Source organism: Prionailurus viverrinus, chromosome A1 (genome assembly GCF_022837055.1).
Source record: "Prionailurus viverrinus isolate Anna chromosome A1, UM_Priviv_1.0, whole genome shotgun sequence".
Lineage (NCBI taxonomy): Eukaryota > Metazoa > Chordata > Mammalia > Carnivora > Felidae > Prionailurus > Prionailurus viverrinus.
In genome coordinates, this window is record NC_062561.1 from 7,191,419 (window position 1) to 7,203,534 (window position 12,116).

The following is a 12,116-nucleotide window of genomic DNA, read 5'->3' on the forward strand; positions in this document are numbered from 1 at the left end:
CATAAGGCAAGTGCTAATGAAATAATACTAGCTCTAATGGGACAGAAATTGAAGTTTTACTGCATTGAATTTGCTTTTCCAAATGAAACACACGTAAGCTACAAAAACGAAACCGAGCGTTATTTTAAGGAAAGTGACACATTCCAGGGTCACAATCCTATTCCAGATCAGTGATTTCTATCTTGTTTTATTTTTTTAAAAGCTTTTTATTTATTTTTGAGAGAGAAAGAGCATTAGTGTGGGAGGGCAGAGAGAGACGGAGACACAGAACTGGAAGCAGGCTCCAGGCTCCGAGCCGTCAGCACAGAGCCCGACACGGGGCTCGAACTCACAAACCGCGAGACCATGACCTGAGCCAAAGTCGGAAGCTCAACTGACTGAACCACCCAGGCGCCCCCCTCCTCTTTTAAAAAAATTTTTTTTCCTAATGTTTATTTAGAGACAGAGAGAGACAGAGCATGAGCAGGGGAGGGGCAGAGAGGGAGGGGCAGAGAGAGAGGGAGACACGGAATCCGAAGCAGGCTCCAGGTTTCCAGCTGTCAGCACAGAGCCCGACGCAGGGCTCGAACTCACAAGCTGTGAGATCATGACCTGAGCTGGAGTTGGACGCTCAACCGACTGAGCCACCCAGGGGCCCCAGTGATTTCTATTTTAAGGAAGAGCAGGTCAATTATAGTTTCACTCTAAGTCTTTAGCTTAGCCCGCAAGTGTAACATCTAATACAACAAGCATAACTCAGTACTCACAGAACATTTATTAAACTTTAATCTTGAAATGAGGATAGTGAATCATTGGACATGTAGCCTTACAGAGAAAATATACTCAGCTTCAATTATTCACCAGAATATTGTCAGAAGAAGGGGTTGGCACCATTCTTGACACTTATCACAGTCAGAATTCCTCTCTTCATCTGTCTGAAACAACCACGAGGGGGAAATCAACACCTATGAGCCTCAGTCATGTGGCAGGCTCCGGGATAGGTGTTTGTGATCACCCAAACCCTTCAATCTTTTCCACGTGAATCTATGTCACAAAAGGCCCTCCCCCCCTCCTATCCACCTAGGGTTTATAGTTTTGAGCACTAGTAACTTGAATTTTGTTGATTTGGGCCTACTGATACCTTTTAAAATGCAGGCATTAAAGATCGTACATGTCACACAGACTTGCTATTCTCCCAAGTTTGCAACATTTGTGCATTTGGTAGCCATGCAAAGCCTTGATTAAAAGGTTGAATAATAGAGGGTCAAGAACAGAACTTCAAGGCAGCTTCTAAAAAGCCAGCCTGAAGTGGATTTGCTAGTCAAATGTAGTTTGTAACAATGTGGTCAACACATGACTATAATCATTTTTCTTCAAAACCAGATGTGAATAAATTGCTGACAATTCAGATCATACTGAAAACACCTACTCTTAATAATATTCTAAAATATATATTATTTTTAATAGTGATATTGATATCATTTATAACAGTATGTTTTCTCCAAACTGCTCAAAACTCTGCACAGCAAATGGCCCTAAGGGTATATGGGTCTCCTTTTCAAAGAAGCTATTTTTTTTTTTTTTTTTTAATTTTTTTTCAATGTTTATTTATTTTTGGGACAGAGAGAGACAGAGCATGAATGGGGGAGGGGCAGAGAGAGAGGGAGACACAGAATCGGAAACAGGCTCCAGGCTCTGAGTCATCAGCCCAGAGCCTGATGCGGGGCTCAAACCCCCGGACCGCGAGATCGTGACCTGGCTGAAGTCAGACGCTTAACCGACTGCGCCACCCAGGCGTCCCTCAAAGAAGCTATTTAAGAGAATAACGTGTGTGCGTGTGCGTGCGTGTGTGCGCGCGCGTGTGTGCGTGTGTGCGCGCGTGTGCTGGAAAACCAAAGCCACACACTGTTACTGCATATGGTTTGCGGAACTAAAAGCGTAGGCCAGCTAGCTCTTTGGTCTGGAAACAGACCATTGATTCGATTCTAAGGTATTTTCAAATTGGCTCATACTGTACTATTTATGCAGCTTGTACAAAGTGTAAGACGACCAGGCAGTAAAAAAAATACCAAGTAGCCTTCTTTCCAAGTGTTCACTTTTGAACGATCATAAATACTTCTCCGTATTTGGGCAGGTGGCATGGTTTTACTCCGTGAGTCTGACAAGCCAGTTAAAGGCCAATGAGAAGTCAGGGCCCACAGCAGAAGAGACTCTTTGTGAATTCACTAATCAGGTTATTTGCTCATGCTTTTCTTTTCTTTCTTTTCTTTCTTTCTTTCTTTCTTCTTTCTTTCTTTCTTTCTTTCTTTCTCTTTCTTTCTTTCTTTCTCTCTTTCTCTCTCTCTTTCTCTCTCTTTCTTCTTTCTTTCTCTTTCTTTCCTTTCTTTCTTTTCTTTCTTTCTTTCTTTCAAATATAATTTATTGTCAAATTGGCTAACATACAGCGCATACAGTGTGCTCTTGGTTTTGGGGGAAGATTCCTGTGCTTCATCGCTTACATACGTGTATCAATTTGAAATCACTAAACTAGATTTAAGATTGCCATTATTAGAGTTGTTAGTACGTATGCCTCCATAAACAACAATAACGCACTGGAATGTCTACAATGTGGATTTACAGCCTTGAGTTACTTCCCAAAATTACAGCCAATAATTTCAGAGAATTAGATTGTTATTTGAGGTATACAGACTCGGTTGTGTTATTAAACGAATCTCCAGAGCAGAACGGTAAAAAGCCTACAGATGAAATATATTAGCGAGCCAAACCTGAAAGCTATTTAACCTCAATTACATTCCAAGAAATGCAAATACGAACAAAGCATTTGTTTTTACCTTTAAAATATAGAGAAAGAATGAGAAATGTATAAAAAGGTTAACACCGGCACATTGCTGGCAGCAAAGAACAACATACAAAAATACATGTACACTTAATTATAGCTAGAAAGGCCAGAAGAGGGGAAAAAGAAAGAACACTATACTATGTAAGCTGCAGGAAAGGGCAGTCTGGCTCTCCTGGTCTTGACCGCCAAGGTATCAGAATGCCAGGGGCGATGCACCTGGGGAATCGGCCACAAGATTTCCTCCGTGGAGCAGCGGACCAGGAGCTGGGAAGGAAGGAAGGCAGGTAAGGTGTGCACAGAGCTGTGCCAACCTCATGCCACCAGAGCACTGACATCATAAAATGACAGCAAACACAGTAAGACAGTAAGTAGCTGGCTATGGCAGGATCGGAAAATGGATTTTACATAAGCTGGATTAGTTATGCTTCCTGTATTCTCCTATTCCCTCTTAGGATTTGGTAAAAAACAAAACGCAAGAATTCCGTCTGTGTCAGCCAGGGGAACGGCAAAGAAGGAGGGGTGTGGGGCCCGACTGGTAAAGTGTCAATGATACATTGTAAGACGCAGCATCCAGACGGGAGTGGAAACCGAAGCCAGGAACCCCCAGGAAAGGTTAATCCTCGCTGCTCTGGGAGCCCATTTTGTCTTTTTCCCCATCTGGACGTTTCTTTTCAAGAGCTAAAAATCCTAGCCTTTCTAAGTTTTGCTTTAATAAAGCAGACAGCTATTCCTGCTAGGATATTATATCTAAATCCACACTTTTATTGATTCAGCAAGCATTTCCTGGGCACTTATTTTTTATTTTATTTTTTATTTATATATATATTTTTTAATGTTTATTTATTTTTGAGAAAGAGAGAGAGAGAGAGAGAGCACGAGCAGGGGAGGAGCAGAGAGAGAGGGAGACACAGAATCTGAAACAAGCTCCAGGATCTGAGCTGTCGGCACAGAGCCCGACGCGGGGCTCGAACTCACGGACTGCGAGATCATGACCTGAGCCGAAGTCGGACGCAAAACCGACTGAGCCACCCAGGCGCCCCTCCTGGGCCCTTAATACATGCACAGCATTATGGGTACATATCCACAGATCTGTACCATGTGTACAATCAAGGTGGCTGCAGTCACCAGAGAAAGACAGTACACTGAAATAATTTTCTGTGATTGGTTATGTGTTAAGCGGTGAAGAGAGACGCAAGGAAATGTCAGCGCTTAAAGTAAAAAGAGGTCTGGGGTCGTGCCAGATTTCAGAGCAGGCAGTGGGGAGGCCGGGGTGTTGATTCCACTAGAGTAGATGAGAAGCACTGAGGGGACAGACCGGAGAGGTGGCAGGGAAAATGGAAGTGAGGGGTGGAGACCCACAGACCACGGTGAAGGACTGAACGGTGACACTGAGGAGGCAAAAGTCCTTGAGCTTGGGTTCCCAAGAGGCACCTTTTCTCATTCATGACTACTTCTTCTCTCTCCTATATATCCATTCTTTTAGCTTCAAGTATCATGGACACTTGTATGGGTCATATATCCAGGCCAATGTTCACAGAAACTCCAGTCCTGTGCAGTAGGATTCTGACCATCTCCACACCCTCAGTGTCAACAAACCCTCTACAAGAACGTCTCGTCCCAAGCCAGATCTTCTGCGGGAGTAGAAGCTATTTCTCCTCAAAGAGAAGAGTGGAGAAGCGAGCATCGAGGCCTAGTGCGGAGTCAGGCTGTTTGCTGAGGAGAGCGCATTTGGGAGCCAACAAGAGACCGCCCTTTCTGAATTCTGTCTTGAGTCCACGGTATAAATTCTAAGCAGCTAGTGCTGCACGGTCTGTCTTTTCTAGATCACAGTAATCAGCGTAGAGAAGGATAAATCAGACAAGGAAGGTAACTGATGGACGGTATAATGGACTAGGGATAAAGCCCATGGGACAAGAGAATTTCAGCAGTGAGGGTGGCCCTGAGATAGCCAAGCAAGGAGTCCGAGCCAGGAAGAACCCAGCTGGCCCACAGAGGACAGGCACGGAGTCACCCGCGGGATCGAATTTAAGGTAGGGAGAAAAAAAAAAAATACATTCCACGCGTGCGGGGATATAGGAAAAATTACAGATAAATTCCGATCTGTTGTGCATATAAGAGCAGTGAAGCTTACCTTTGTAGATTTCAGGCTCCGCGGTGTCAGTTTTCTAAGCTTGAAATTTATGAATAAGAGCGAAGCGATGCAGGTTCACAAAATAATTAAAATTGATACCTGAAGAATCTGGTCTCCAGCAAGGAGTCTCCCGTCTCTGGCGATTATCCCGTCCCGGTAGACTTCCTGGATGACAATGTTAATCAGTGGGGTTTCATTGCCACCCACAATGCTCATTCCTAACTGAATATAAGGATGAGATCGGTGAATTTCAATCGTGGTAATTTCGCCTTCCGGTAAACTAAGTGGTTGTTGTAAAGCTGCCAGGTTAAAAACGAGAGAGAGAAAAATAGATGGAAAGAAAAACGTTTTATATTTTGATTCTCTTCAGGTAAGTAAGTTATCATCTATCATAAGTGATCACCTTATGTTAATAGATGATTAAGGGCAAGGCAGTATTACTGGATAAGAAAAAGAATGACAGAAAACGTCTACAGGTTAAGAGGATCAAAACACTTTCTCTTGGAAAGGTGATCAGTAAATAATCAATAAATAACTGCTATGAATCAGATTACTAGGGATGACACAGTGATCTGATAAAGAAATATACAGACAATGTCGTCTTGTCCTAATTGATCAGAGAAAGTTTGAACCATGAAACAACTATAAACAATGCAAGGCAGTATATTAAAAAAAAACAACAACAATTACTTCAACCTCTAAGAACTGGAAGGTCTTGAATTGAGCATTAGGAGATGAAAAATGTGTTATAACCATGGTAGGGAAAATTTGAATTAGTAGCAAAATTTAGAATTTTCCTAAGAGAAAATCATATTTAGACGTAAAGGCATAGGGCCAACCATCAAGATACGCCCAAGATCTTGGACTGCAGGCTTTCTATTTCCTGGTGGGCTATCAAGACAGATCAGGGGCTGCGACCCGAGGACAGCAATAGTAAGAAGCACGGCCTTGGAGGCAGATGTGTCCCTGGCCATTTTGTGGCTGTCCAACTTTGACCAATTAATCTTTCAAGACTCAGGCTCCTTCCTCACCATTAAAAGAAAAAAAAAAATCTTGGAATAATGGTATAGTCAATCGGTTAATCTATGTAAAGTGCTTGGCACAGAATAAGCACTTAAGTTGAGGTGTCATTTGTGTCGTTCTTGATGGTGTGGATTTCTTAGTCAAGAAGCGACAGCCTTTGAAACACACAAACAGTAAGGAGCATGTTAACGACGAGGGAGACCATGGGCTACAACAGAAGAGGCGCGGGGAAGGACAAGCGTCCCCGGGGTGAGATTCATGCTCCGTTTCTCACCTGCAAACTGTCGGAATGTGGTATGTGAATCATGTCTCAATAAAATTACTTTTTGAAGAGGAAGAACAACACGTGTCGGGAACGTAAACAGCGAGGAGTGGGAAGGAAGGAAGGGTCTGATTTGAAAAGACGTGAAAAACGGAAGGAAGCTGAACGGCACGTACTGTCAGCAGCCGCGGTCTCCTCGAAGGCGGGGTTGTCCAGGCCAGGCTCCTCGGTCCACGAGAGAAGGCACGGTGGCATCCAGTTCCGCTCGGTGGGCGCCGTGCCCGACCCTGAGCAGTCCGCCTCGGGGGATAAAGTACCCGGAGGGCCTATTGTAGTGGGTCCGTTCTCACTCTCAGTCTCTGTCTGAGTTCTACCAGTTTTCCTCGTCTCTAGGGCAAGTCTCCGATGAGCAGCTCCAGGACATCTAGAAAGAGAGCAACAGGCGGTTCCCAGACGACTCGAAAGGACAAAAGTGATCCACAGCTGGCGCCACAGGCCACAGCAACAGAAGAGCGATGGCTTCTTTGCGAAACTTACTTCGACGTCATCCGCAAGCGGTATGTGATTCCGGTGTTGATCTCTGTGCAGACGAAGTCCTTACCGCTCCACACAGCAAATTTAAAAGAAGGCACTGCCGCAAACCCCGGTCCCGTGTGTATCTCAAAAGAACACTTCAGTAAAGAGACTGCATTCAGATATACACGGGTACCAGAAATACGTACCCCAGTATGGTTGGCACTAAGCTGCAAATATTATTCTGCAACTCTGATCACAGGACCCTTTCCCGCAGCTTAAATGGCCTAACCACAGGGCAGAAACAGCAACCCTCTTCCGCAATGTGCCCTGGCACCCCGACGGGGACCCTGAGAGGCACTCCGCCTCTCCGCCGTCACGGCCAACGTCACACCCTCACTTACTGGCAAAGGCCCGACAACTTTTGACGGACACGGAAGGAGAGGAAAACACGTCTGGCTCTTAAACTTAGAACGACGATAGTGGCATCACAGATATCCTAGGTGGGCTGAAGAGTAGACGCCAAGCGCTTGGGAAACTTGCACAGGCACCAAGAAATGAGAACGGTTGTCTTCCTTGTTTTTGCTTAGGGAAGCAAACAAAGAGGGCAGCCAGATGCTTGTTTAAACACTGAAATATGGTCTCGAGATACGGACATCAGAACGCCAGTTCTTGGGCATCTGACATCCTGACCGGACAAAGTGACTAATCATGGCCAGTCTGGAAGAGCAGGAGAAAAGAGGATGGAGAGCCAGACACATGCCCCTGGCCCCTAACACGGCTCCACGGACACCGCTGAGGCTGCATGTGGTGCACGGGCTGGTGGTCTTACGACGAGGGCGACAGGCTTCGTTCAGTGACAGGACTTTTAAAAACCTAAAATTTCAACAAAACTCAAATACCGGGCTAAATTCAACTAAAACTGAAAGCTACCTCTTAACTGTAAAAGCAATACATTTCTCCTCACACATGAAAGAGAAGTCGTAGGTTTCCAAGTTCTTGAAAAGGACCTTTACAGAGTTTCTTCCTTCACCTTTCATTATGTGCTTTCTCTTCACCTGTGTTAAACTGATAAGAACAGATACTGCCCTTGACCTTAGCCAAAGGGCCGCGAAGCGATTCTCTTCACCTTTGTTAAGGAAGGGGACAACTGATTTTCCCTTCTGCATTGTTGTGCAGCCCTCCAGAAATCTACCCTGCAAGGGCCTGATGAAACGTTTGGAAAACTCTATCACTGAGAAAAAGGACTGCTGGCAAGTAAGCAAGTTTAATGAGAAATGCCTTTTAAAAATATTTCATTCAATTAAAAAAAAAAACAAAACTGAGACCGTAAAACACACCTGAGACTAAAAATGCAGGTAAAGACTGAATTCCCCGAATATAAACCACGCATTGCAATCTACATGGGCGACAGCTGCTTTTCAATGGGGGAAATGGACGAGGCACAGGAAGCGGGAAGGAAGCACAAGCAGAAGGCGCGTGGCTGGGAAAGGGCCTAGCTGACGGTTATAAAATCCTACACACCAAGTAACTCTGAAGCCTCTCTTATCTTATGCAAGAATAAACTTAAATAAGGAAAACTGAAAGTGTTCAAGAGGTAAAGACAGGTCCACCCACATCCCAATCGGTCAGTAACTGGCTAAGAGGGCTAACACTCACAGGGCTTGTGGGGGGGGGGGGGCGCGGAGAGGAGAGGGAGAGACCATTCAAAACCTGTGCTCCTCACTGGAGGGCTGATGGCTGAAAGACAGGTCCACCCCACCCACATCCCAATCGGTCAGTAACTGGCTAAGAGGGCTAACACTCACAGGGCTTGTGGGGGGGGGGGGGGTGGAGAGGAGAGGGAGAGACCATTCAAAACCTGTGCTCCTCACTGGAGGGCTGATGGCAGGGGGCGGAGAGCTCCCGGCGTCTGGGTTGGGGCGGGAATTGACAGCACACTGTCCCCGGCAAGAACTTCAAGGCTGCAAACTTTCCAGCCTTGAAAGGGGCCCTGGTGTGGTCTGTGAGGCCTAAGAAACCAGTCAACGACTCACAGTATGAGGACTCTGACTGCGGTGACCGATCCTGTTTTTACAACTGCACCTTTGGGTAAGAAGCCCAGAACACCACCAAAGGAGTCAAAACTAGAAACACCAAAACCTCCAGAAAGGGGCTCCCGAAAGACGACATCCACCACAAGAGGAAACCCCCGCAAAAGGCTGGCTTTAGACGACGCGCTCTGCCCGAGAGACTGGGAGCCACACTGGCCCTGTCGGTGAAGGAACTCTAACAGCTGATATGGAGGTGGCTCAAGGTAAAGGCAGAGAAAAACGTGGCAACAGCGAAACGGAAACCGGGGCTAAGTCTCCCCGTATCTCCAAATGCCGTGTAGCCGGTGATGATTCAGATCTGGGAAAGACGACCGAGGGAGAGGATTTTCGGGTGTTCCGGGGAGAAGAGCAGCGTGGGAAGTTGTGGCACAAGAGACAAGGGTACGCAGTGATGGGGGCAGCGCTAAGGACTCTGGACTGGACAAGGGAGTCTGAGGACGATTCTGATTGCAGGGACAGGGAGGGTAGGACGGAGATTTCCCGATGGGAAAGGTAAAGTTCAAGAAATAAAAAAAAAAAAAAAAAAGAAAAGGAGAAGAAACCTAAATCCAAGTGCAATGCTCTGGAGGCTGCCAGGAAAACATAACAAATACGCAGCCCGTCAACTGGAAGTGAAAAACTTAGGTGGGTCCCACCGGCGGTGGGCAGACGGAGTAGCAGCAGCAGGGGCCCAGGGGCACGAGTGTCCGCTAAGTGTCCAAATCAGTCCCCATCTTGGCTTGTCCAGAGCAGCGGGAGTTAAACCTCTGCACCCAAATGGCGCTCGTAGCCAAGTGTGGTCGTAAAGGAACGTTTGATTAAGAGAATCAGTGTTTAAAGTGTTTATGTGTGATGCGTGTTTCTATTTAAGGAAGGTACTGGGGCGCCTGGGTGGCTCAGTCGGTTAAGCGTCCCGGCTTCAGCTCAGGTCATGATCTCATGGTTTCATGGTTCCTGAGTTCGAGCCCCACGTCGGGCTCTGTGCCGACAGCTCGGAGCCTGGAGCCTCCCCCACTCATGCTCTGTCTCTGTCTCTCAAAATTGAATACATGTTAAAAAAATTTTTTTTTAAAAGGAAGGTATTAGAATATATAAAGGAATCCTTTAACATCATATAAATTATCTTCACCCATTCTGTGCTGATGCTCTTTGAAGCTATTTAGGGCTTTGCTAAGAGGTTTATTTTCAAGAACTATCTGTAATGTCATTTCCTGCTGAAGAACATGTTCTGTTTTTCTTACATATAATAAGTCATCGCCATTAAGGGGCTGTCAGTTGGACATGGAGGACATCTACATTACAGGCCGTTTTTTCTAGTAACACGATGTTCCTTTTTAGCTTTGTCTGATTTATGGCCCCTTACCACCTAAACTGTTCAGAGTTTGCCTGGCAAAAGGAAATATTCCCAGTTTTTCCAGGAGACATTTCTGAAATCTTACTTAAGTTACACTGTCAATTTTGTTCCAAGGATGTTTCATCGTTTAGCCAAATATTTTTACAGAAAGAATTCAGAACTATTCTACACATTAAAATGGTTGCTCTAAATGGCATAGGTCTCCTACTTAGAAGTAGATGTTTTTTGTATAGCAAATAGACTTTAGTGACATTTTATAAAGCTCTCATTGTCAAAACCTTTAATGAAAGTGAAAAGGTTTTGATACGCTCTTTTCCTTGACACTGATGCATCCATCTGTCTGTTTCATGATTAAATGAATCTTGCAAAAAGAAAAAAGCCTCAATATAATTTAAATAAGGATTGAAGTAGACACATCATGTTCTCCAATCACAATTAATTAAAAATGGATCAAAGACTATCATAAAAGTCTTAGAAGACAACAGGTGTAAATCTTTGTGACCCTGCATTAGGGAGTGATTTCCTGGCTATGACACCAAAAGCATAAGCAAATAAAGAAAACACAGAAAAACCGGACTTCATAAAGATTAAACCTGTTTGGGGGCGCCTGGGTGGCTCAGTCGGTTAAGCGTCTGACTTCAGCTCAAGTCACGATCTCACGGTCCGTGAGTTCGAGCCCCGCATCGGGCTCTGGGCTGATGGCTCAGAGCCTGGAGCCTGTTTCCGATTCTGTGTCTCCCTCTCTCTCTGCCCCTCCCCCGTTCATGCTCTGTCTCTCTCGGTCTCAAAAATAAATAAACGTTTAAAAAAAAAAAAAAGATTAAACCTGTTTGTCCTTCAAAGGGCACAGGAAAGTGAAGGGACACCCAACAGAACAAAAGAAAACATTTGCAAATCGTGTATTTGATAATGGTCTAGTATACAGAATATGTATTTATATACAGAATATAAATACATACATATATATACACAAACATATGTACATATGTGTGCGTGTGTATACACACTGTATATATATATGCTTACAACTTACAAAAAGACAAACAACCCATTATAGGAATGGACCAATGATGTTGAGCATTTATTCATGTGCTTACTAGCCATTTAAATAATCTTCTGTGGAAAAATATCTGTTCAAATTCTTTGCCCATTTAAAACTGTGGATTCCTTGCCTTTTTGTTGAGTTGTAAAAATTCTTTATTCTGGATACTCTCATCAGCTATATGATTTGCAAATATGCACCCGCTTTTTATATTACACATAAGAGAAGAATGCCGGTGAAGAGTCTGCCAAACAGGAACTTCCCTCTAAGTTAAACTGTGAACTTAACAGAGCAACCTGGCCTCAACCCACCTGTACCTCTAAAGGCCTCAACCCACCTGCACCTCTAAAGGTACCTCTAAATGTTTTCTCTCGATTCTACTAGCCTTTTACAATAATATTAAACTATAAGCTTTAAGAGGAAACAAGGGTTTGGAACTTTGCCACAAACGAGGACACAAATGCTCAATTTAACAACAACAAAAAATTGACATGTACAATTACCATCAGGTATAATGCTAAATTATTGGGGGTGAGGCGGGGAAGAGGGGTAGAGAAGGAGAGAGGTAAGGTTGTATAGTTGATATCGGTGGGCAGAATTGCACAAAGTAATTACAAAAATGTTATGTACTTAATGGAGAATATTTCTTAAGAGCTTTGTTTTTCCATTCAAAGATGAGCACTTTCCCATGTCTTTAGAAATTCTTCATTGTTTTACTAATATATAATCACTTAATAACTAGTAATTTTAGTAAAGAACAAATTCACCTTTCATAAATATCTACTTTTAGCGATAGAAGAAAATATCAGCTGTTCTCAAATTGAGGCAGATTTCTTAAGAGCAGAATTTTATTCCAACAGGGAAGTTAATTTCAAACTCAAAATTACCAGATTTATGCAAA

The 12,116-nt window shown here is 44.1% G+C and overlaps 1 protein-coding gene and 1 pseudogene across 4 annotated transcripts in view; both read right to left on the minus strand.

Moving 5' to 3' along the window:
- LNX2 (ligand of numb-protein X 2) overlaps positions 1 to 12,116 on the minus strand; it is an 80,083-nt gene that overhangs the window by 19,587 nt on the left and 48,380 nt on the right. For all 4 annotated transcript variants that reach the window (XM_047862538.1, XM_047862282.1, XM_047862456.1 and 1 more), the window contains exons 3-4: positions 6,411 to 6,658; positions 5,049 to 5,248 (exon numbers count right to left, since the gene is read on the minus strand). In XM_047862538.1, coding sequence (XP_047718494.1) covers positions 5,049 to 5,248; positions 6,411 to 6,658 — 448 coding nt within the window. The remainder of the gene's footprint in view (positions 1 to 5,048; positions 5,249 to 6,410; positions 6,659 to 12,116) is intronic.
- Positions 7,654 to 7,867, minus strand: LOC125147673 (uncharacterized; annotated as a pseudogene).